The sequence below is a fragment of the Acomys minous genome (genome assembly GCF_964271855.1).
Source record: "Acomys minous genome assembly, chromosome: 10".
Lineage (NCBI taxonomy): Eukaryota > Metazoa > Chordata > Mammalia > Rodentia > Muridae > Acomys > Acomys minous.
Genome location: NC_140491.1, coordinates 55,170,174 through 55,195,753, shown reverse-complemented (window position 1 = coordinate 55,195,753; position 25,580 = coordinate 55,170,174). Strand labels below are relative to the sequence as shown.

The following is a 25,580-nucleotide window of genomic DNA, read 5'->3' as shown; positions in this document are numbered from 1 at the left end:
GCAATGCATCAGTTCTGTTCCTCTGTGCCAGTCTCTCTAGCAGAGAGTTTGTTTACACTTGCTTAACACATAGCAGCTGGAGTCCAAAAGGACAGAGCCTCACATGCAGGTTCTTACCAAATTTCTGTTTGCATCACACTTCCTAGAGGTTTGAACAATTCACACAAGCAGAGCACTAGGGGGGACTATAACAGAGACGTGATAAACTGAGAGCCGTCAACGTGACAGTCTAAGTCTCTAACAGGGGAGTCTGGCTTTGTAACTGTCCAGAAGATTTTCAACATGTGTCCAGTGAATGTGTGTGTGCAACTAACATTTTACTAGATGTAAGCACTGCTACTCAGTAGGGGACGGGAAGGCACATAGGCAGCTCTGTAGTGGGACCTTGTGTGGTAGAGGAGACTTGAGAGTTTGGAATTAGCAGGTTAAGGGCAGCTGTGCTTATTTTTTCAGCTTCCAAAACAAACCTTGCTTCAGAGCCAGTGACGCAGGAATACAACCTTAGATTTAGGCAGGACACATGTTGCCAATGCAATCAATCAATCAATCAATCAATCAATAAAAATTTAAAAAATACTATATTAGGCAAAGTTCCTAGCACAATGAACCAACAGTTCTCCACACACTTTCAAGGTCATTAGATAAATCAATACAATATTTTTTACCTGATTTTAAAAATTAGAGTGCCTTAACATTACCTTTTATAAAATATTATTTCAAGGCTTTCTCAGACCCCGCCAGCGGTCTGAATAACGAAGCTGAGACTTCTAATACAGTTTAAAGCTAAGGCCTTTTGCTGGGCAGTCTCCCAGCTAGTGCCTAAACTTAACCCGATGATGCTAGCACTACATGTGCCACATAGCTAGCTGTTTACCTCCCTGCTCCTGTCCGGTAAATGTCTGTTCCCTTCTGTGTCCTATTCGATTGCCCCCTCCGATGCATCTCCCTGCATCCTTCTTCGTTCTCACTGCATGGGAGTTCTGCCTCCACACTTCCTGCCCTAGATGCTGGCCATCAGCTCCCTTTTTCAACCAACCAGCGTGGAGACAGCACCTCTCCTTCAGGCACAAAGGGCTGTCTGACCCTCCCCCTCTTGAGTAGGTGTGAAAGGCCAAGTGTTTACAAATATAAAGCCGGTGACAGGCTATAGAAAAGAGAATACCAAGACCTTGCCAGCACGTAGCTCTCTGCCAGTACAGTATTCAACACACCTTAGTACAAGGTAAAGAAGGTTGCCCCGACAAAACACAAATCCTTCCATGTTCTTAGTGCGTTACGCCGATATTCCGTTGGAGTTCTAGCATTTGACGTCTGACACGAAGAGAAGGAACTTGCTTGAGGGAGAGGAAATAGACATGAAGCTACGTGTCATAAAGTCAGATTTAAGGTAGAATTTGGGGGAAACATCCAAAAATGTGGTGAGATGTAGCAAAGACCACTACAATTAGAGGGGAAAGTGAGCCCCACTTCTGATCAGCCTTTCTGAAAGAATGTATGGAAGGCACGAGTGCTTCCGGTCCTTCTCAGTTCTTGACAATGTCATTTCATCCATTGTATAGTCTGAATGCTTAAGCACCTATAAACTGGTCATAGGGTTTGGACAAGGAGAGCAACCAGCCAATAGAATAAACGGTCCGTATTCATTCGTCTTTACTGGATAAGGTGGCTCCTTTACACACATAATCAGTACATCATGCTACCTGTAAATGTCTGATCCAAGCTTATGACGGTGACATTATTCTGAGAGTCCTCTCTACACAAAAAAGAAACATGGCCAAGGTAATCACTTCTTGTAATGAGACTAATGCATCCATAACACGAGGCAGGTTTTACTGCAAGATGTAGGTAACTTTCAACTGTCCTTAACGAAGAATTCAAACATTGAAACATTGCAGTTTTGAATAGAAGTGAAATGGGGAGACTAGCATTTTCAATGAGGCCACAACCCTGGAAATAATTTTGTTTCAGATTCACTGGATCTCATTATCAATTTAAACCAAATAAACGCCCGTATTAACCACGATCAAAACTGGTACCCTATGCACTTTTAACTAGAGATATGTTGGAGCTTAAGTCTTTCTCCCAGGACTAACAGATTTCCTTAAAGTTTTAAGTTTAACCTATTCTTGGACTACAGTGTCACAGGCGCTAGTACTTTTATGAATTGCAGAATTGCAGACTGAGACCTCAAGCGCCTGTGGATCTCTCCATGGTCTAGTTTGGATCCATTTTCCTGATGGAACTGAAGTGGCTCCAGCAGGTCACCCCAAGTGACTGACCACGTGCCCTCGGTGTGGTGGTGGATCTTCAGCAGCCCTTCCCCAACTAGACATGCCTTGTATTTGAGGTTTTCGAAGTAAATTTTGAACCTATTGTTTCTGCCAGAGTCCACATATGCCAGGAAACTTGGATGGTTGTGAATTTGGCGGGAAGGAAGGGATGACCACAAGGGCATTTTCTGGCTCTTTCCACGGAGGCTACTCTCCTGCGTGGGGGGAGGGCAAGGCACATCCTCTTCCTCCTCCTTCAGCAAGTGCACCTCAGCGGAGATTGGGGATCGCCTCACCTGTATTTACAAAACCCACCACCGCACTCCCTGCACCATGCACCCGCTGCCTCGCCTTCCGCAGCAAGCCACGGCTAAGACTCCGGTCGGATGGAAGGACCAAGGGGAAAGACAGACAAATAGGCGCGAGCGCGGGGACCGGGCAGCGGGGAGCGCGAGCGCAGGACGAGCGCGGGTTCAATTAGCGAAACAAAGCAATCATGGCGGAGCAAGCACACCGGGCTGCGCGCCCCGAGGACTCGGCGACCGCCCCGCGCCCTGGCCGGTAAGTGACGCGGCGCCACGCGGCCTCCGCGCTCGCTCCCGCCGCCCGCGCCCCCGCGCCGCCCCCCGCCTCCGCCCCGCGCAGCTGGCGCCGCCGCCGCCGCGAGGCCGTGTGACCGCGGGCCGCCCCGGGGCCCTCCGCCCCCGCAGGTGCCCGCCCGCTGCGCGCCGCCCCCGCCGCCTTGGCCCAGCCCGAACCTGCGGTCCCCGCATCGGCCAAGTGTGGGAGTGCGGGAGGGGTGCCTGCACTGGGCGGCCCGCAGACCCCACTGCGGCATCCCTCCGGCCTGCGTCCCCGCCTCCCGCCTCTGCTATGGCCCCTTTGGTTCTTTTAGCTTCCCGCGTCCCCTAATCTATCCTCGGGCTGGAGTAAGTGCAAGAAGTCACCTCCCCTTGGCCAGCCCAGGCAAGACTTTGCACCCCTCGCCTTTGTGGCCCCAGGGCTCACTTTCCCCCCTCGGGACAGAAGTGTTACTACTGCCCAGGCTCTTAGGCTAGTGTCTTTGTGACTAGGTTGGTACAGCCCTTTTAGAAGATAGGAAAACAAAGGCGACATGTAGGGGAAAATCCAGGGCAATGTCCCCAACAACAGAGGGGGGTCTCTGTGTTCTCAGAAAAAAGGCTTTTCTTTAAGGAATCTGTCTAGCATCCTGTGCATCTAACTGACATATCTCCTGTTTAGAGAGAAAAAGCAATCCTTCCTTCTGTCCTTCAAGGGGACCTCAATTTTCCTGTTCACAGCCCCCCCCCCCAATGTTTAATGCGTCCAGTTGTTTAGTTGTTTGTCTTTTCTCCTTTTCCTCCTTGGCCTTTCGGGACTGTCGTTAATGTCGTACCTATCTTTGCCCTATCTGGGGGAAGTCACTGCAGAGAATGCCTGTTGGGCAGAGCAGGGCAGCTGTTTTCTTTTATCCTTTTTGAATCTCTGACATCACTCTGATGACAGGTTAGCAACAGACATTGCAGAATATGGTGCAGCGAACTGCTTTATTATATAGAAAGAAAATGCTGATGACATTAAAATAGTCTTGTATTATCTTAGCCGTTGCATATGGCTTTTTACAAATATGATCCAATGAAATTAATCATTTGTTTTTGCCGGGGATTGAACCCAGGGCCTTGTGCACGCTAGACAAGTGCTTTATCATTGAGCTGTTCTCCTAGGCTATAAAGTCTATAGTCATAATTTTTATTATACCTCTTGATAGCCTGAAAGTGTCAAAATTTGCTAAATGATACTCATTTAATAAATTAATATGCAAAAGCTAGATAAAGGTTGAGCAAAGCAACATACCACACAAGCTTCTGCCCAACTCAATACCTCTTTGAAAAAGCAAGATTTACCTCACAAAGATTCGTTGACAGGCACAACTCTCCACCTTACTATGCTGCTCCTCAGTTCTTTTTGGGCCAATGGACATTTCCAAAACTAAGATTTACTTCCTAAGAAAGGGATCGGGACCGAACCGGGTAACAAGCCTTAGCTAACTGAGCCTAGGACTGGCTGGAGACAGCAGCTCTGTGAAGACTGTACGGGCTTATTTTTCACAGTTGTGTGGACATAAGGAAAACAAAGCTGGTGCTTCGTAAGGAGCTTCTACCAGACGCTTCACACACCAGTTAGCCTGAGATTCCATTACTCAGTAGGCCTGAACTCATTCTTATAAATTGATCTTATGTTGACTCCGTGCGCATACTGGGTCAGAGATCACCACCCTGGGAGGAAGTACACTGGCTTCTAAGTGAGGTTAGTAGAGGCAGAAAGATCAGCCTTTGGGATTAGAGATCTTGCTGACCCATTAAGGGTCAGTAAATTAGCACACTACTTGAGTTGACACTTCTGATCTCAACTTAATGGGTTGATTAACTTATGGCTGCTGTCTTCATTATGGGCTATTAGGACATTGTTAAACTGGATCTTAGACTTAGCAATTGTTTCTATGTTTACTTCTTTGCTCTCAAGGTTAATCAATATTCATTATGGTTTAAAAAATTTTTTTAACTGAAAAGTTAGATCCTTCTCTTAAAAAGATATTCAACACATTTATGAGTTGAGGTTGCAAAACTGTTGGGCTAAGGACACGCACAGCGTGCACAGGGGCGGATATTCAGTAGGTGGTGTGATAGAGGAGAGATGTACACATGAAGTGCACATGTTAAGTGCATCTTGTATGTCACTGGCACATCCACCCTGTTACCCTGTGCCATTCCAGTGACAGTCACACCAAATCATGACATTCAGATGTCCGCTGTACAACTTGCCTGCTAGAAACAGTCAAAGCCTAGGCTTTGCCTACAGGGACACGTGAATCTTGGGTCCTCATGAGGAACATTTTTGTGGTCGGCATGTCTTAGGAACCAATCTGTACATTGCATTATTAAGTCCACAGAGTGTGTCCTTCTCCTCCTCCTCCTGCTCTTCTTCTTCTTCTTCTTCTTCTTCTTCTTCTTCTTCTTCTTCTTCCTCCTCCTCCTCCTCCTCCTCCTCCTCCTCCTCCTCCTCCTCCTTCTTCTTCTTCTTCTTCTTCTTCTCTTGGCTTTCTTGAAGTTTGTAGCACATTCAAGGTCATTGTCATACTGGTGATTTGGGAATCATCATAATCATTCTCTAATCTCACCAGTTGACAATTAATATATTAGTGATGCTGGGGAAATCACTAGAGAAACTTAAAATTTATACACTTAGCCATGCACTTAATTAAGAGGTGTGTACAGTGTTTCAGAGAGAACTTCATTGGAACTGAGCTGGTTGGCTGGCAGGTATTGATAAACACCAAGGCAACAAGCAGCAATCCACTCGAAACTTAGACTCCACCAGACACTGGCTTGCTACTTACTGTGAAATTCATAGCCAGTTCATCGCCCATCTTTTGGGACCCAGACAACTGGGATCCTTCTGAAGTCATGTAGTCATGTATACACCTCTTAACTCATCACATGATTGAGTGGGTTTATTTTGCATACTTCTCCAACTTGAAGGGGATTAGGATAATACTTATGTATCTTTAAAAACAAGACTAAGAGGGATGAACAAAAAGCCCAGGATGGTGCACCAGATATGAAAGGCTGCTATGATTTCCAGAGACAGTCAATGACCTGAGTGACGGGCTAAGGCGCAGTCATGACGGTATTAGAGCAAGGGTTAAGAGGACTTTCAGAACCCTAGAGTAGATCATTTTAAACAGGAATGCCCCAGGATGATGCCATCAAAAGATACTATAGCTGGGAAAGAAAAAAAAAAAAGAAAAAAAAAGAAAAAAAAAGAAAAAAAAAGAAAAAACGCAGTCGCAGGACTAAGTTTCAGAGAAAACATGGTCTTACTTAAAAAAGAATAAAAATAGCATTAGGTATTATGAAAACTCCACAGCAAATAAAATCTGTGGGAGCACCTGCCTTCAAAAGCAGCCACATTTTTGTTTTTTAGTATTGAAAGTCTGCACCAACAGGTTATCCCCTCGAGTCACCTTCTTTAGCTGTTCAGGGACACATGAACACATGACTGAGTCTGCCGGGCTCGCCGAGCTCTAGAGTACACAGATTATTATTATTATTATTATTATTATTATTATTATTATTATTATTATTATTAGTTATGAAGTGTTGTAGCTCAAGTCGACTTGAAATTCGATGTCCTCAGTGCTTGCTTCCACACTCATTTCATTTTCTTAAGCCCTGTCAAAACATGTGTGTACAGAAGAAATACATCCCTTCTACAAATTATCTTGATATTTGGTGGCCTTATTTTTTTCTCTGGGGATCTGGAATCATCTTTGCAAAGTTAGAGGATGTACTCTAAGCAGGGCCTGGTTTGAAATAGCTGCTCACCACCCACCGGAGACAAGGGCGAGGCTCTCTATTCTGCCCCGCCTCCCAATGACCCCGCCTCCCAATGACCAAGCTGCCTCAAAAGGCCACAAGATGTTTTTAAACTTGTGACATGTAAGTGCTAAGGAGTTATTGAAACTTTGTTGGCAACAGCTTAGTTAAGTGTTTGTATTTTGTGAGGGAAGGAGAAACAAAAGCAGGACCTTTGGCCTTATCAGATGGCAATCTGCAGATGGATTTAAAAATACCAATTTGGCTTAATTAAAAATAAAAATTTTAACCAACTGCTGGCCCTGTGGTAAGCTATGTGCTAGGAGGAAGGCTGCCCAAAGTAAAATGGACCTGCAAAAGCAATCCTCTTCCTCATCTCCAGGCCTGCCTACTTCCCTACAAGTGGCAGTGTTAACACTGTGGCCAGAAAACAAGAGATGCTGAAGCTGGTGTCTCCTTAGAGAGACCGCCAGCTTAGGGGTTGATAGCACTGAGCTGAGAGGCGGTGGCCCCAGCTTTTTGGGACTTGTGCTTCATTACCACCAGGACACAAGCTCAGAACCAGGAAGAAGGTGCATCAGGAAGACAGTGGAATTCAGATGCTGACAACAGAAGTGTGGACAGTTGTTCTTATTCTCGAATGCTTGAGGTCTAGAGAGGCAACAGACTCAACCCTGTGGAGAATCTAGCTCCCTCGGCGGAGTAATGCCGCTGCTGTATATGGTTCATGAAGACAGGTGAAGCCAGCAGGGCTGCAAAGATTGGGTAGATAGGAAAGAAAGAGGCAGCAGCTGCTAATGTAGCGACCCAACAAAACTGTAAAATCACACTATACAAGCACTTATATTCCACATGCATATGGTTTGAAAATGGCTCTGTGCCCAACTGGAACCATGGATCCAGGATTTCATATCTCCAACAAGGCACCAAAAGTTACTTTTGTTTACATGGAATTTACATGTCAAAATTACTACATGAAGCTCTTGCTGTGTTATCAAGATCTGGTGAAGTTTTAACATTTAAGAACATAGGAATATGAATATATATATATGTATATACATACATACATATATAACCTGTGAGTCCTGGAGCCGCCCTTTCCAGATGAAGGTTTCTAAGTAGATCTGTGATAAAACAGAGTGTTGGAACTCAGGCTGCATTTGGACAATGACGATCGATTATCAATTGGCTTCAGCCTTTTTTTTTTTTTTACGACAGCACATTTCTTTAATGACTTCTTGAGAGTGTTATGTAAAAGTTAACACAATTGATTACATTATAGTAACTCCCCGGCTAACAAAACAAAAGCAGCAAATATTACACTTTTTTTTTTACCATCTTGTAGCTTATCAAAAAGGTAGCTTATAGAAAAGACGCACCTCGGCCATCAGAATAGCACACAGTCAGGAGTACACTGACCATTGAGACGAATGTCTGAAAAAATTTATCTTTGCAGTGTTAATTATTAATAGACAATTTTAGCTATCCATAATCTAAGAGTAATGTACACATTTATGTTACCTTACAGGAAATTACTGCAAACGTTGAGGCTTAAGAGAAAGTATATTTATTTAGTTTTGTAGATTAGAACGTTAGCAACCACTTCATTGTACTTAGAGGGAGGTATCACTGAGGCTGCACTTGTGCCTTAAGACTCTAGGGAGCCAGCTCTCTAAAGATCATCCACACTGCTTGGCTCATGTTACCCTTCCTCTACCTTCGGGACCAGCAATGCAGCAACATTGCATCTTTCAGGAGCATTTACCCATGTCCTCTCTTCCCACAGTCCAGCTGGGAAGGGCTGGCTGCGCCCAAAGGTTCACACCATGTGACTGCGCACACCGGGGAGGAGGGGGTTTGTTCTCTGTCGTAGTCATTAACCCTAGACCATTTACAAAGTGCCGCTAGCATATTGAAAATATGGTGTGTAAGGCTCTCTGTTGATGGGTTGTGAGATGTGGACACCTTCTTGGGACCATTATTCGATATAATCTTTAATTGTTCGTCTCTTAATGATTCAAGTTTCGGTATCTACAGAGAGTTGAAACGAAAGTTCCAGGGCTTCGAGTTTCTTTGTGAGTACCACTGAAAGTACTGACCCGTGAGGAACTTAGATGGGGAATGAAGTTAAGAAAAGGTGTTCTGACAGTTGGGGCACTGAAGCTTCATCCTTTTGGGGGATTCTAAGGGAGAGTGTAGGAGTGAGAGTTTAACAGACGGGGTAAAGACTGTGGCGTTTGCCCGCCATATCTGTGCTGGTTGCACACTGCATCACCTCTTTGGCACTTCTCAGAGGCCCCACCCATGGGCCAGCTGTGTTCCCCTAGGCAGGAGGAAGATTGTAATTGATGATCATAGAGGTTCACTGTAAGCGACTACCAAGAAGAGACTTGATACCCTATGAGCATATACAGGGGGAGGAGGTCCCCTTCAGTCACAGTCATAGGGGAGGGGAGTAAGAGAAAAGCGGGAGGGAGGGAGGAATGGGAGGATACAAGGGATGGGATAACAATTGAGATGTAATATGAATAAATTATATATAAAACATATAATACATATATATGTTCACTGTAAGCAGCTTTCATGTGAGGCAGTGAGTGAAAATTCATGTCACTGGTAGAAGAGGGACCTGGTGGCTTGACTCGCTCTTCTCTAAGTCTATTCTTCACTGTGTTCCACTTTCCCTTAATGCTCCCACAGTTCTCTGTGGCTTTCCCCTTTCTAGTTCTGGGGTTCCGATGTACCTCTCTGCCCCAGTCTGAGGATCTCTCCCTTACTGGGTTTTGTACAACCTTTGGCCTCAAAATATATTTTCTGAAACACAGCTTTAAGTGTCACACAGAGCAGACAAGCAAACAAAAGTTTCCTTGGGAAACTTCATTGATTTCCCATTAGCTGTAGTGACACTGAAAGCCCTCAGCTGAGCCCGCAGGGACTTGCACTGTGGCCCCAGAGACCTGATTTTTGTCACCTCTTGGCTTCTGAGTCCATCTGCCCCACCCCCACAGAGCAGAGGCATTAACTGTGTTTGCCTGCTGCTTTCGCTTTGTTCCTGGCCTGCGCCCGTTGGATCTGAGTCTGGATGCTGGTTCTCTTCACCTGGGCCATGTCAGGCTCGCCCACCTCACTCCTCATTACTCATCTTGTGACTATTTTGAGCTCATCTCTTGCTTTTCTGTGTTCGTGCTCTTGATCATAGAGTCTCCTTTTCTGGGCTAATGATCTAATCTCTGCCATCCTTGAAGGTGTGGGTGAAACCTTTTCTGTCTTTATTTAGGTCCCCGTTTGCCCATCCCAGCTGGAAGTGAGGCATCTCTTGCCTCTGAACTCTTTAAAACTATTTTAGCTTTTTTATTACTTTTTGTTCATAATGTTGGCAATCATTTCATAGAATGTAAGCCGAATCTTCTCAGACAGGGCTCAGCATCTTTGAAGGGAACAGAATGTCATTTCTTTCTTTCTTTTTCTTTTTTTCCCACTCAAATCCTCCAATGTTTTCATTGTGGCAGGTTTTCCAGTTTTGTGTGGCTATATTTGTAAAACACAAATGATCTGTTTTAGAAAAATGTGAACAAAATGGAAACTGGAAGGGACACTGAATGTGTAGTTTAGTGGCACTTTCTACTCCAGTGCACTGGAGAAGAATGACAAAAGCAGTGAACTGACTTTCCTCCTCGCTCCTTCAGTCAACGGAATGAAAGGAGCAAACTGCCATGCTGCACCTTGGCTACGAGTCTGGATGCTTCTCCAGTTCTCAGAGGATTTCAGAGAGAGAGGGAGTAAGAACTGAGAGACCCTGGCTTTTTCAAAACCAACGAAGTATAATTTAAAAGTATTTGAATTTTATTTCTCACTTAAACATTTTAAAATTTCCAAAAGTAATTTTCAAAGAGCCTAGGATAGAACCCCATTTGGAATTTGGGAAAAAAAACCCAGTGGCCCCTTGAAGGCTGGCTTTCCACTCTTTTCCATCTGAAACAAATCCAGGTTTCCATTTTAATCCAGGAGTGATGATGGCAAAAGTGGCCTGGGAGAGTCTGAGAAGCAGCAGCCAATGCTCTCGTGTGTGTGTGTGTGTGTGTGTGTGTGTGTGTGTGTGTGTGTGTGTGTGTGTGCGCGCGCATGTGCATGTGTGTGTGGTATGTGTGCACATGTGTCTATGTGTATGTGTGTGTATGTGTGAGTGTTTGTGTGTGTATGTATGTGTATGTGTGTATGTGTGAGTGTGTGTATGTGTGTGTACGTGTGTGTGTGTTGGAAGTAGTACCTCACAGTAGTTTTGAACTATCTGTTCAAGGAAACAGTAGAATTTCAGTACTGCTATCAGAATAAGAGTATGTTTATCTGGTGGTATCAACATTTGCTTATTATTCACGACCTCGCTGACACCAGTAAGTTGAGTTAATCATCAACACGTGCTGTTGATGGTGTACAGTGTTCAGCCCTGGACATTTAGAAGGATGCCTGGACCTTACCTGCAGACATTGCAAAATGATTGCATGGGCTTTGTTGTGAGAGCAGTGAGTCCAGTGAGCAGGCGCTGCTGTGCTCCCTACTGCCCTCTGTAGGCAGACAGAATATGGGCATGGTGGATCGTAGTGCTTAGAGATCATGTAGGTATGTATCATTTGCTCTCCTCTCACAGGCAATTTAAGAGCTGAGCAAGCAGATCTGGCAGTATTAAGAGAAATGGCTCCCATCTATACAACACGAGTTACAGCTGAACGTCAGGTCTCCTGACTGCCCGACCATAGTCCTTCCTATTTAAAGTGTGGTCCTTGGACCAGTAGTGCCACTGAGAGTTTATTAAAAATGCCGAGCCTTGGGCTGCACCCCTGACCTTCTGAATCAGCGTCTGTTTAAGCAACTTCCACAGATGACTTGAAGTCACACTCTTTTGAAGAAATCTTTACCCTTGCTTTAACTGCCCTGTTTGAGAGCATTTTCTGAACATTCACATTTAACACGGTAGTCGGGGACAAGGTATGTAGCTGTTGCGTTTGGAATGCATTGTGACTAAGATTTGATATGTCACATACCTCTTCTAAGTATTCTTTAGGTTCCTGGATGTGATTATATGTCCTGGAAATGTTCTACATTGAACTCGGTGAACCTTAATTGAGGCCATATTTGATACTACATGCTGTGACTGAAAAAGCAATGGAGACTCTTTCTAGGCTCTCACTATCTGGTTAAGGGAAAAGAGACAATAAAGAGATGTGACAATGCTGAGCGGTTAAAAGTCATGATGAGAAAGAAAGCTGTGGCATAAGAGCCCGTGGTGTTTGCTGGGGGAATCTGGAGAAAGACCATTGAGTTGGACGTGGGCATAGTCTTGGGATTTTAAAACAAAGTAAAAGGAAAGTGGATGGAAGATTTCAGAGGGGTGACCTGAGTGGTCAAGTCATTGGGACATGGTCAAGAGAGATCATTGGAAGCAAAGACTCTGAGCATAGACACCTCACTTAGTGTGTCAAAACAGAAGGAAAGCTACGCGTGAGTGTGGGGATCCGAAGAAGGATGCTATTGTCCTGAGGTGGAAGAGACTTGAAGAACTTCTCATCCTCTAAGATTCAGAGGTAAAGGAAATCATTTTTCAAGTAAGAGGACAGTCTAGACACAACTTTGAGGTGTTGGCTATTGCTAAGCGCCTTATGCATCACAGAATATGGTGGTTCCATTATTGTGTTCACTTGACCCATCTCATTATCATCACACGTCTGGCCCCAAGCAAATGTCGAGGACCACAGCCCAGACCAGAGACAGCCAACCAATCCTGCTAACCTTCACAGGCATGTGCTCTTTCAAATGAGATGACAGGTCTAAAATGATAACTATTAGCTACGTGTGGCTGCTGAGCTCTTGAAATGTGGCTGGTCAAACTGAATTGTGCTCAGCGGAACAGGGCACTGGATTTCAAAGACATATAAAAATCAAATTTTTACACTAATTGCTTTAGTGAAACAATACTTTTCGCTACATTGGGAGTTAAACGGAATATGTGTTAAAATTAGATTCACCCTTTACTCTTTGAATGTAGCTACTGGAAATATTAACGATTATGTATGTGACTCACATTAGATTTCTGTGGGCAGGCTGTTTAAAGGGGAAGTTGCTTCCAAATAATTACCTTTTTTCTTCCACCCTGGAAATATACTCCCAATTCAATATGTAGCTCTAGATAACCTGGAAGTGGCTTTGGATTTTTAATAGTTGTGTGAATTTGGAGTAAATCCAAACAACAACTAGAAAATTTCCTTTATATAGTATTTAAGTTTTCAAGATTTTCACATTATTCTTAAGCAGCCTTGCAGGTTTTTTTGTGTTTTGTTTTAAATCGCATGGATATGTAGGTATGGGATGTGTGTAGCTCCTTTCCTCTCAAGTCTGAATAAAATGTCATTGTCCAACCCACCATATGCAATCTGTGTCGTGTGACACACACTGTAGGGGATGGTGGTTTGGACTTTGCTTTCAGTTTGACCCAGTTAATGAGAGCGACGTGTGCATGTTTGTGTGTCAGGAAGAAAAGCTTTCTGGATCTGTCTCAGAGCTTTGGACACTCTGTGCAGGAAATCAAGTGGCATGTTCAAATTAGCTGTGGCCAGACACATCCACACGATATGAATATAAACATTTGAGTCTGGCTCAAATTAGGGTTCTTGGTATCAAGGAAAAGCGCCTTCTTGCCCAGCAAGTCAAAACCACTGCATTTTACTCTTCTACTGGGACATTGCGGGGCAGGAGTCGCATTGAACTCTGCAGAGAGATCCTGTTCAGAATATGTATCTCAACTCACTTGAAGGGCACTTCTCCAATGCCCAACAAATGTCACACCATAGCTTTGGGGCCTTTGATTTGAATCCTACTGTTCTGGATTTAAAAAAAAACCTACATTATGGTTATTTGTTTACTTGTGTGCGGTGGTGGGTGATGGTAGTGGTGGGGTGTGTGCCGTGGTGGTGCTGATGGAATTCAGGCAACCACCTGTGGAAATAGGTTCCTCCTTCTGCCATGTGGATCCTCTGGGCCCAGTGCTGCTGCTTTGTCTGCAGTCCTGCGTGGTGCAGTACTGACTGGGAAAACTATGGGAGAAAGCGCTGCTAGTTTTGCCACCAGCAGACAGTTCCCATGTGTCAGCAGTGAGGGAACAAGAAACAGGCAGGGAAGTCCAGGTCCAAGCTCTCCTGGTTCTTTACAAATTGATTCTCGAAATGCATTTCATATCAGTTAACTCATGGACCGGCCAACTTGCCACTTCCACCGTGTGTCATGTTTCCTCTGAAAATCTTGTATAAATAGTAGGCGATTTGGGGGACAGTTCCAAGTGTTTGCCCTCCCAACTCTCCACTTTGCCTGTGGTCCTCCAGCCACCTGTTGGGGTCCGCCTCAGTTCCCTGTGCTGTGCTGTTTTCTCTGAGTTCTCTGGCTTGGGGGGTGTTTTAGGTTATGTGTTGTGATGTGCAGGGTTGGGCTTGGTATACAAACGAAGACTTCTTAGACCGTAAAGAGAGGAGGGTAAGTTCCTGCGGTCCAGGAACGTTTCCAGTTTGCGTGTTGCTCTTTGTGTTAAGTGGATAAACCTGCAACTTTTTTTTTTTATGTCAGAGACAGCATAATGTTGAAACGCACGCGAAATCAGCTAAATGACGTGGGCTGGCAAGCAGGCTGCAGAGTAAAAGAAAACGTGACCCCTTTGGGTCTAAGACCACTGGAGAATACGGGTATTTATATTAAGACTCACAAAAGTAGCAAAATTACAGTTATGAAGCAGCAGTGAAAATAATTTTGTGGTTAGGGTCCACACAGGATGGAGAACTGTATTGAAGGGTGTCAACATCAGGAAGACTGAGAAGCACCGAGCTAAAGGGAACTGGAGAATGTGAATTTAAAGTTTCAATAGGTTGTTAAGGGACATTGAACTGTCCTGTGTCCTGTGTAACTTAGTCCATTAGGGGGAAAATCCTTTAAAAGATGCAGAAAGTTTGTGGCTTCTCTCTCTCTCTCTCTCTCTCTCTCTCTCTCTCTCTCTCTCTCTCTCTCTCTCTCTCTCTCTCTCTGCCTTCTTTGGACTCATCTCTAGTTTGCGAAGTCATAGGTCATACAATGATTAGTAGTCATAGAGAAGTCACAGTGCCAGCAAGGATTTCATAGCAGGCTTTGTTCTTAGGAAAGCCAATTTGTTATACACTCATCGCAGTCAAAGCGAAGTGAAGTTCCTATGAGTTGTTGCTGTGAAGACAAAGGGAAAATCAGTCAGGGAAAAATAAAAGGAACCTCTGAGAGCTGGGATGCTAGCTCAGCTGGGAGAGCGCTTGGCTGGGCTCTGTCCTCACAGTCATGTCAGTGCATAGCTGTGGTCCCAGCTCTTGAGAACCAAAGGCAGGTGGATTAGAAGCTCAGCTTTCCCACTGATGCTTTAGCGAGCCCATGGTCATCTCTCAATATATGAGACCCTGTTAGAAAATTAGTTCATCTTCAAAACTTGTAATTATTATGGACATTGAATTCTATCAAAGTTATGGATATTTGAAAAATGAGTTCTTGGTAAATTTAACAAATTCAATGTATTTCACGTTTATTATTCCATAGTTATTGATCATTTCATGAATGGGTTAGTCAGCAGCTCTGAGTGGATCTGATGAGTCAGACTCATCTTCAGAGAGCTAATGGGACACAGAAGGTACCTGTTTAGCAACTCATACGGCTCTATGGATGCCGTCTCCTTTCTCTCGAGTGAGGACTCACCCATGACTAGACTTTTAGTCCGCTGTCTACAAAATCACGTCAATTTACAATGAAGCAGTTTGAATGAATTCTAAGATCTTCCACCCATAGAACTCTCTGGTTCCCAAACCAAATACGGTCTCTGGCCTGCTGCACCCGGACATGTGCAGACCACGAAACCGCTGAGACCTGGGCTCCAGACATGGACAGAGTTCAGAATAAAGTTGCCCAGTCACTCCTGACCAGGACCAGCCTCTCCAGGTGTTTGCTTGGACCTAGGTCCTTTCTAACCTGCGGCCTATGCTGTGGAGAGGGGAGAAGGAAGGACTTAGGTACCCAGATGTCTCTGGGTGGCCCTGAGCCTCAAGCACACAGGCTGCCATCAGTTCACTGCCGAGGACATCCTGTTTATTAATGCCTCTGGCATGTGGTGGGAGTCCCCGAACCTGGATCGGGTACAGACTGAAATGTTCCTAAGTGCAAGTGACCTGCTGCTGATCCCTGCGTGCCTCCGTCCGTCCCACTCTGAACTTTTTGTTACTTATCAGTACTGAACATTTATTTGCTGTCCTCAAATAGTCTGCCTTTTACTAAAAAGGAGTGAGCATACGTCTTACAGTCCCTGAACATTTCTGTGCAGAGAGAGGGTCTTTATTCTGCACGGAGCACATCTTACTTGTGCATTCAAATTCGTGAGAATAATAAATAACGTTTTTAAAGATAGCAAACCTAAAATGTCTGTGCTGTATATAGCTGCTGCCTAATTTAAAATGCTATAGAAAAAGTCTTTCTTCTCGGTGCTTTATAGCTTCAGAGGCTTCCCCAAGTACAGAACAGTTTTCCAAATACACGGACTGCGCATCCAGCCAGTACGCTCAACTCTAGGCTGCCAGCATCTCCCTACATAGTATTAAGCCTCCCTATCTTCAGAAGCTCTACGTAAAGTAAACAGCACACATCTTCCTTACATTTTCATCTGTAGAATGCAGCACACACCTCGAGACAGGTGTCAGGGGAAGAAGGAAGAGACAGCTGTGTGCTCGAGGAACCACTGGCAGCACACAGGACAGTCTTTTCTCCGAGTTCACAGGGAACGCGGATTTAACGCATGGGCAAAGCATGCCTTCCCTACAGGGCTTGGGACCAATCATCTCCATATTAATTGTTGTAGCCAAGTGGACATGGATGTTTCCCACATGGTACTCCGTCACAGACAACTGACTACAATCAAAGAAACCCTTGTGTTTCATTTTCTAACACTTCCACTCACAAGCAAATGTTTCATATGTTCCCTTAAGACCCCAAATTTTAAAAGAAAAAAGCCACAAGGAGTAGGATAAGCCCAAATATCTTTAATGTATTTTGGTCTTCACTACATTATAATACTTACTAATAATCTACATATCTAGAAACATATATATATATATACGCTACTTTAAAATTAGACTTCTCAAAACTCACATTTCACAAACTTATAAATGGCAAATTGGTTAATCCACATTACCAAAACATGAGCTTTCTTTAAGTAACTGTAATCCTTGGTTAATTTAGAATGCGTTCAGTTTATAGTATTTTGTTTTCACTTCACTCCAGGAACGCATTTGTTGCTTAAAGTGAGATGCACCTGGATGAAACGAGTGTTATTATAGTCTGGCTGTTCTTTCTCTCTTTTGCCCCCCAGGCCCATAGCTGTTAACGTCTTACTTTATCGAAAATCATGTACTTAAGCCATTTAATAAAGTCAGAAGAGGTGAGCTCCCAAAATAACAACTGGGCCATATATTACACCCATTTCCTCAAAACAAAGAAAATCGAATGCCCTACATAGTAAATCCCCAACTACCCACAATTCCATCCTACACCTAAGAAGAGCCGAGTTCTTTCATGACTGCATGCACTTTGCAATTCTGGCTTAGTAAACAACGAAACAAAAAACAAACACAAAAGAAACCAGAGTCCTGGCACATAAGCTAGCACTGGCGGTAATGCGCCACTTTTGAATTGTTCCCCATTTTTATTACAGGTTCTAGGTTTCAGATGAGCAGGAGGCTCCCATTGCTTTTATAGCAGGATATTAAATTGCAGCTTCTGGCAGGCAGCACCTGCCCTCTTACTGGCATGGACTAGTCTGGAGTAGGCTATGTGATACCCTGTTGTAACGTATATTTTGTGTTGCTCGATGTGGGCATTTAAACATTGGAGAACACAATCTCTCCCTGAAGATATGCAACCTCTGGTGTCAGGTCTTAATAAAGAGTTCACATAATTAAAATCTAAAAGCCGGTGTTATACAGGGTCTGCCTTCTTTAGCGGATGCTTAGTGATGGGATGAAACAAAAACCATTGTAGCCTCGTTAGACAAATGATTATAATACCTTGTTGCCTTTGGATAGAAATCGCCTAAACATTTATTACATCTTATACAGTTTCGGTTTTGGTTTGGTATAGGAGATTGAACCCACGGCCTCACATATCCTAAATGTGGTATGTGATATTTACCTCAGGGCAAATGCTTTATACCACGGAGGAAGAGCCCAGCTCACCTGATAGCTGTTTCTGTGGCAATCTATATGTTTAGCATGTCATTTAGGAGAGTTAATCATATATATGGACACCAGTCCTTTGTGTTTTGTGTTTCATTCTACAAATTTTGAATTAGGAGTTTTTAAAAAAAAATAATATACATAATTAACCTAGCTACAGATACTCAGTCCCAGGCTTAAAAACATTTGCTAAACAGATACTGCAGAAGGGTCCCTTCACAACAATGATGAAGGGTTTCCTTTCTTTTTAACTTCAAAAAGTGAAACTTTTTGATAGCTTTGATAGTATCCTCTGATGTTCACTGCCCCCCCTTGCCCCAGCATTTATCACACAATACTATATAGATTCTAGACTTGCCAATCTGTGTTTACAACTTACTATTCAGTTAAAATGACAAAATACACACATTAGAAACGGTGATGGAATCTGTTTATGCACAGCTGTGGGGCTACGGATGGCTTCTTGAAACATATACTTAACTTTTAATCTCACTTATTTATTGCCACAAAAATGATAGCATCATTTGATACATTTTTCAAGCTCCCAAGCCAGTCTTTCACATGAGCCTCCCTCCTGTGGCAGCCTGCAGATTGGTTTTGGTAGGTGTCCCTCAAGAGTTCTGGGTCAGATTCTTGAGCAATGTGGCAAATTGTTCCCTTCCCAAACACCATTCATGATGTGGTATTTACACATACTGCATCTAGAGGACACCCTAGAATTGTCAGAACCAGACAAAAGGCCGCACTAGGGTCTTTGATTAACTCTTACTTGGGAGACTTAATTTTACGACTAATTAATTGATTTACCCTTTGCAATAAGGCCTTGTTTCTGACCTTCTCAGGGTGTATATCTGGTGGGGTTCAGGTACCACAAATCAGTCTCTGAACCGAGGGGCAGCATAAGAGGCTGTGGCAATGCTGCAATGGGCTCCAACCCTCTTGACAGTTTACCAGGTAAGTGGCATTGTGAATTAACTAACCCCTCTTTGCTTTAAACCAGCTATCTTGAGAATGTTTACACCACAGCAATTAGCAGATGGTTTAAGTCCTGTCCCCTCTTCAGCCAACCTCAAAGCCTTTACTAACACACAGCTACATAGGAGGATGATCGGAGCAGGTATTAATGAAGGCGAAATGTATGCTCTGTCTTAGACATATCAAAAATGCTAAGAGGTTTTTGGCTTTTTTACTATGCATATGGTAATAGAGTTAAAACTGAAAATTAGAACATGAATCCTGAACCTGGGGACTTAAAAATACGCTTTTCCCTCAAAACAATTTGTTCTTTTCAAGGCCAGTTCTTTAATTTTCTGAGCAAAGTTAAAATGTGTTTAGGACATACCAAAACCACAACGGTGTGCAAATTCTATACAGAAGAATCCCTCCACCATAGCTGATCCACCAATTCAAGGGCTCTTGAGTTGACTTGTGGAAGCATTATACAAAATAATGACACCCATTTTTTAAAATCTGTGATTACGTATGGATGTGATGATCTGTAGCAGCACTATCAGATAAATAATACATATTTAAAAAATTTCTGTAATTACATGTTTACCCGATAGGCCAGAACGACTCTGTCCCAAGGAACTGTTACAGACTGAGTAAATAATACATGTTTTAAAGTCCATAATTACATATGTAAACGATAGACTATCGAGTAAATAATGCACATTTTAAAAAGTCCATAATTACATATTTACATGATAGTCTGTAAATTCTGTAATTACTTATTTACACAATAGACCATAACAGCTGCTACAGTCTATTATGTTAACTTTCATAGAATTATATTATGGATTTTAAAAACATCATAAAGAACCTAAGGAATGGAGTGATAGAAATGAAATAAAATATAAGCTTCACACCATAGCTCTCTCAGAAGGGGAGGGTTTTGAGCCAAGTAAAAGTCATTGCTAGTACTTGATTCTTGATAGTTGTTGATTTAAAGTGTATTTAAGAACTCACAGGCCGAGCGTTTCGCCATTTCTTGGTGACATAAATGAAGCATCATATGCGACTTTTTGCGTTTTTAGAAGGGTCACAAAATTACAGAAAGTTAGGAAGCTAAGAATGGGGGCCAGGAGACACAACTAAATAGTCACGCGTGCTTGCAGTTCTTGTAGCTGGCTTCAATTCAGCTCCCCAACCCATTTCAGGTGGATCACACACACCTTTGACTCCAACCCTAGGGGATCTGCGGCCTCTGACTGCCACAGGCACCTGCATTCATGCACATGTATCCACACAGAGGCACCGAGAGTCTAAAACAGTGTGAGGTAGCAGGCTACCAAGAAGAGACTTGATACCCTATGAGCATATACAGGGGGAGGAGGTCCCCCACAGTCACAGTCATAAGGGAGAGGAGTAAGGGGAAATAGGAAGAAAGGGAGGAATGGGAGGATTCAAGGGATGGGATAACCATTGAGATGTAATATGAATAAATTAATAAAATATATTAAAAAAACAAAAAGAATAGATACATTTTAAGTTAAAAAAGAAAACATTGTGAAAACCCAGAAATTAAAATGGTGTTCTTCAGGTTTCCAGATTCACACAGATAGGTGTCACTGAACACATGTGTCCAGATGACACAGAATAGTAACATGTGCACTCTTGCTTTCTCTGAAGATTATGGTGGCTATTTTAATGTTTATTCTCTCTTCCCCTGTCTTTAGAGATAGGGTGTGTCTGTGTGGCCTTGGCTGTCCTAGAACTCACTCTGTAGACCAGGCTGGCCTCTCACTCAGAGACCTCCTGCCTCTGCCTTCCTGGTGCTGGCATTGAAGGTGTGCTCCACTGCCGCCCAGCTGGCTCTTTTAACTTTTTAAGGGTACTTGTGGGCTAAGGAGTTTAAAGGTACATTTTGCGTCACCGCTTCTGAATTGATTTGAGTTAAGCACACAATCAGCTGCAACTAAAGAAGGCTTTTTCTGCTCATGGTTTCTGCTGGGTTAAGTAAGCCTGCCCAATGCTAACAGTGGAATGGTAGTGGGCCACAGAACAGAACACAGCACGGGAGACACCTTCGACCCTAAGACTTAACGAATCATATTAGAAACTATCCTGAGGTTTGGAAGGAGCATGTGCTTGTTTTTGTTTTCTTAAGAGAGTTTTTGTACAAATGTACTCAAATTTTATGAAATTTATTCTAATTTTCATAGTTAATTTATAATTGCCTGGGGTTTCTCAGCAATGTCCACAACAAGATTACATAAGCCAAGGGCTCCCAGTGGCTTTTAAATGCAGTTTCCCATAAGTTTTCCACTCCTTCACTTTAGAGTAAGAAGGTTTCTGATGATCAAATTTCATAGGGTATTGACATTTATCTAAATTTAAATGAGTGAGTCAATTTGACATTGGGCCAAATGGAAGTGCTTTGTAAATAAAGTCAAATAGAACATACTTTCTATTTTTGCTCTCTTCTCTACCATATATCTTAATGTTCACTAGAAGCTAATAGGTATTTTTAAGTTAAAAAAATTAAAAATAAGAAATAGAATAGAGAGCTGAAAGGGCAGGTGTGGTGCAAGGTGTGGGGTGCTTGCTTGTAATCCTAGCAATTGGGGGGATTGGAAGTAGCAAGCTTGCCTACGGTCACTCTCAGCTTCGCTGAACGTTTGAGGACCATCGGGCATCCATGAGATTCTGGGTTACAAAGACAAAACGAAAAAGAAACCCTGCTTTGGGGGATTGTGCAGTGGAAGCTCTGAAACCTGCAGCTACTCACTAGGCACAAGTATCTCAAATCTGTCCTGGCTGCTGGACCTGTCAGTCCTTTTCATTCGGTTCCCGAGAATGGAGGGAATTTGTGTGCACTCGGCAGGATCTCTGCGGTACGTGTGTGTCTTTGGAGAAACAGAAACGGGTCGCGTGCCTCCAGATCGCAGTCGCCTTCTACCACTCACTTCGGATATAATCTTAAGGGAGTAGCACTATTTGAGAAGGATTAGGAGGTGTGGCCTTGTTGAGGAAGTACGTCACTGAGGGTGGGGTCTGGGCTTCCGGACACCCAGACCAGGCCAAGAGTCTCACTTTCTCTGCTTGCAGATCATGACTCAGTGCCTGCCTGCAGCCATGCTTCCCACATGGGGATAATGGACTGAACCTCTGAAACTGCCCTGATTAAATGCTATTTATTTTTTTTTTTTTTAAATGAGACACCTAGGTCGGGTGTGGTGGCACACGCCTTTAATCCCAGCACTCAGGAGACAGAGGCAGGTGGATCGCTGTGAGTTCGAGGCCAGCCTGGTCTACAAAGGGAGTCCAGGACAGCCAAGGCTACACAGAGAAACCCTGTCTCGAAAAAACAAAAAACAAAAAACAAAAATAATAAAATAAAATAAAATAAAATAAAATAAAATAAAATAAAATAAAATAAAACGAGACACCTTCATGGAGTATCTTCAGAGCAATAGAAGTCTGCCCAAAACATAGATAAATAAGGTTTAAAAATAATTTTTAAAAAATCTAAACCCTACCCCTCTGCTTGCCACTTCTGTGTTTCTTTCCCTAATGTTCAGCCTTCAATCATTTGGCCTTGAGGACTCCTCAGCCCCTCCTCTCCCTTTGTTCTAGCTAATTAATTACAAACATATCATTGTCTGTTTTCTAAATGTGACTTGAACATGTTTGTCCCATCTTTCCACCCCTCTAGTATTTTTTGGGTTCTAATTCTCAGGATGATGATTGAGTCCTCATACCATCTGGAGTGGCCCTTCTGCCCTCATACTGGTCTTGCCTGCCTTGTGCACTGCAGGGCAAGTCATCCTAAGACTCTGAGTAAGACCATGTCTGCACTTCTCTTTGCTTTAGGAGTCAGCTTTGCTTGCCTTTCCTGGCCTCCTCCAGCCGGCCTTCTCCGCTTCCCCCAGGTCCCCTCTAGCCATCGGGCAAAGCTCAGTCAGGCCGTGGAAACTCCTTGGCTGTGAGGTTGTCTCTCTCAGTACGTTTTAACTTTTCAAGGGAGCGGTTATCATTATGGCAGGAAACACTAAATGCTGAATATGTATTTGTGGAAAGGTTAGAGAGCAGAACTGCTGTCTTAGAACCTTGATTTCAAACTCAGGCTGGTATTGTACAGTCAGATTTGCCAAGTGGAGCTCGGTCTTCTCCAAAAAGTGGCGATGGATAGATGGAGGAGGCATCTCATTGTGATGAATTTTCCCTGCCAAATTACAGCCATCCAGGGATTGCATTGATCCAAAATCCAGACTTTGGAGTTAGCTACTAACACCATAAAGACTCATTGTTGTTAAAATAATTAATAATTAATAATTAATGATTGTTCCAAAGACAGTATAGTACTGAGGACTGCCTTCCTAGCAACTCTTTTCTTTTGTAAATCACGGATGTTATGTACCCTACAAGGCAGCACCTTTCCTCAGAGTCTGTACCCAAACTGCATGTTCTGTTCTAAATCCTGGATAGCTTCTTTTAAAGGAAGATTTCTTTAGTTATATAGTCATGGATGGACATAACTGTGGGCACTTTTCCTGAAGGAGTTCACTTCTCTATATGATGAGGTTCTGTAAGGTTAGGAGTTAAAAGCAGGTGACTGGATCACTTGCCTGTTGTAATGCCAAGTGTGCCCATGTCAGAGGAGTTATTTATTGTATATACATTTGTTGTTTTCTTTTTTATGATTATAATGGAATGTGAAGACAGAGATAGATTTCTTCCCTGCAGTGCTAACTACAGCACGGGTTAGCATTATGGGATGTCATTCCACTGGCTTTTATAATGATGAATATTTCTATGAGAAAACCTACTGTGAACCTGTCTGCGTACTCTAGATTTCTCTCTCCCGTAGTTACTATTTCACCTCAAGGAGAAAGCAGAGAAAATGCAGGTTACCTCTCAAACCTTGTCAGAAATTAAATAGAACTAACTCATAGATATAATGGGCATCTTTCTTTTTATAAAATTCTGCCACAGTTATACATTAATGCATGTCTTACTTGTTTCTTTTCCTTCTTTTTTCTCCTATTATTCAGAGTTGATGCTCTGGGTGGTGCTATTGTCCATTTATAAATATGTCTTGAAATACAGGGTGTGTGCCAGAGATACAGATTCTTTGTCTAGTGAGCCCTCATTTGTTTATTAAAATATTAAGTATCATTCATTGGAAATGTTAAAAGGAGTACATCACATTCTAGCCTTGAAGACAGTAGAGTCTAGACACAGTGGGAAGATACAAGCCCAACAGACTTAGGTTGAATGTGTATTTTAGAAGCTCTAACCATTTCACAAGAGCTCTACCACTAGCACCACGTCTGTGGCACCTAAAATGTTGCTCAGACCACAGGGATATTAGCTGTGACTGTAGCCCTAGTGCTCACACACCCTGGCTCTCCTTCCCAGTGTATCAGGAGGGTCCTTTTGAACAGAAAGTCATTTTGAAGTACTCTGCAGCTTCACACTGTGGTGACTGACCTGTTATTGGCACTCTCTCCTCCTTCAAGACAAGACTCCTGGGTCCCATTTCCTGTCCTTCTTCTCCCTCAATTTCTTCTGTCCTTTAGTTATCCCTGGAGTATTTACAATGCTAACTCTGCTAGTCCTTGTAGGTCAGGCTGCTACCTCCTTCCTTGAAACCTTTGCTTGGGTTTTGCCTTCCCTGGAAACTCTGCCTTGACCATTAGACCATCAGACCTGGTCCTACCACTTGCCCTTGCCTTTGCTCCTCACATTCCTCACACCATCCCTGCTTCAACACTACCAAATTCTTGTTCTGTATTATGTAATATTTTTTATTGTCTATGTCCTGCAATTTTCAATGGAGCTTCATAAGGCCTAGGTCTTTCCCTCTGTTTTCTGATGTGGTTGAAATCCTTGGGAGAGGACCAGATCATAAGCACCGCTCAAATAGTTGAGTATAGTACTCAAATTCACATGCAGAAGATGTCTTCAGAGAGGAACAATTTAATGAGTTTAATATACACAGTCTGATGAAACTGTTTGCTCCTTGTGTTAAGACTTTTTTTTTTACTTATTATGCCTTGTAATTAATTTTTAAAAGTTTTTATATAATCTCACATGATGGTTTCATTATGATGTTTGTTCATGTGTAGACCATATTTTTTCCATACGTGTCTACAATGCCTGGAAGTTCTTATCCACAGTACTCCTCTAAGGTCATTAACAGGCACAATGAAGAAAGGAGGAAGACTGAGGGAGGAAGATAGTCACGCCCTTCTTCCTGATGAGACAGTACATCTCACCTGAGCCTGCATAACTCTCCACTTTGCTTTGTTTTCTGTTCTCTCCAAAAGAAGAGGAAAAAGAAGAAAAGTGAATTAATGCAGCAATCACATGAAGGCTGTCTCCTTGCTCGTTCTTTTTCAAAATGACCCAAGAGGCCCCATGCCTTCATAGCCTATTTCTATTTAACTAAACATCCATTAAAGCCAATATAGACTTCAAAACTCTCTCATTTGGATATTTTTGTAACTCTTCATCTTCTTTTCTTTGACATAGTCAGAGGGAGAAAAAAAAACCCTACATAAATATAAACAAACAACACTTACCAGGTAACTAACTGGTGTAATACAACACAAACAGCAACACCGTAGCTGGTGGGAGAACCCTAGGTTGGAGGGTTCTCTTGTTTGTTTTCTTTTATTTCTTACTTAAACTGTGCGATGCGGAGCTTTTACTGCAGT

The 25,580-nt window shown here is 43.0% G+C and overlaps 1 protein-coding gene across 4 annotated transcripts in view; it reads left to right on the top strand.

Annotated features, from left to right (window-relative positions):
- The first annotated feature begins 2,362 nt into the window (after positions 1-2,362).
- LOC311607657 (uncharacterized protein) overlaps positions 2,363-25,580 on the top strand; it is a 558,074-nt gene continuing 534,856 nt past the window's right edge. For all 4 annotated transcript variants that reach the window (XR_014782684.1, XR_014782688.1, XM_084799582.1 and 1 more), the window contains exon 1: positions 2,363-2,831. Coding sequence is in view for 2 of the 4 variants with exons in the window: in XM_084799582.1 (XP_084655708.1) it covers positions 2,604-2,831 (228 nt within the window). In the remaining 2 variants the exon portion in view is untranslated. The remainder of the gene's footprint in view (positions 2,832-25,580) is intronic.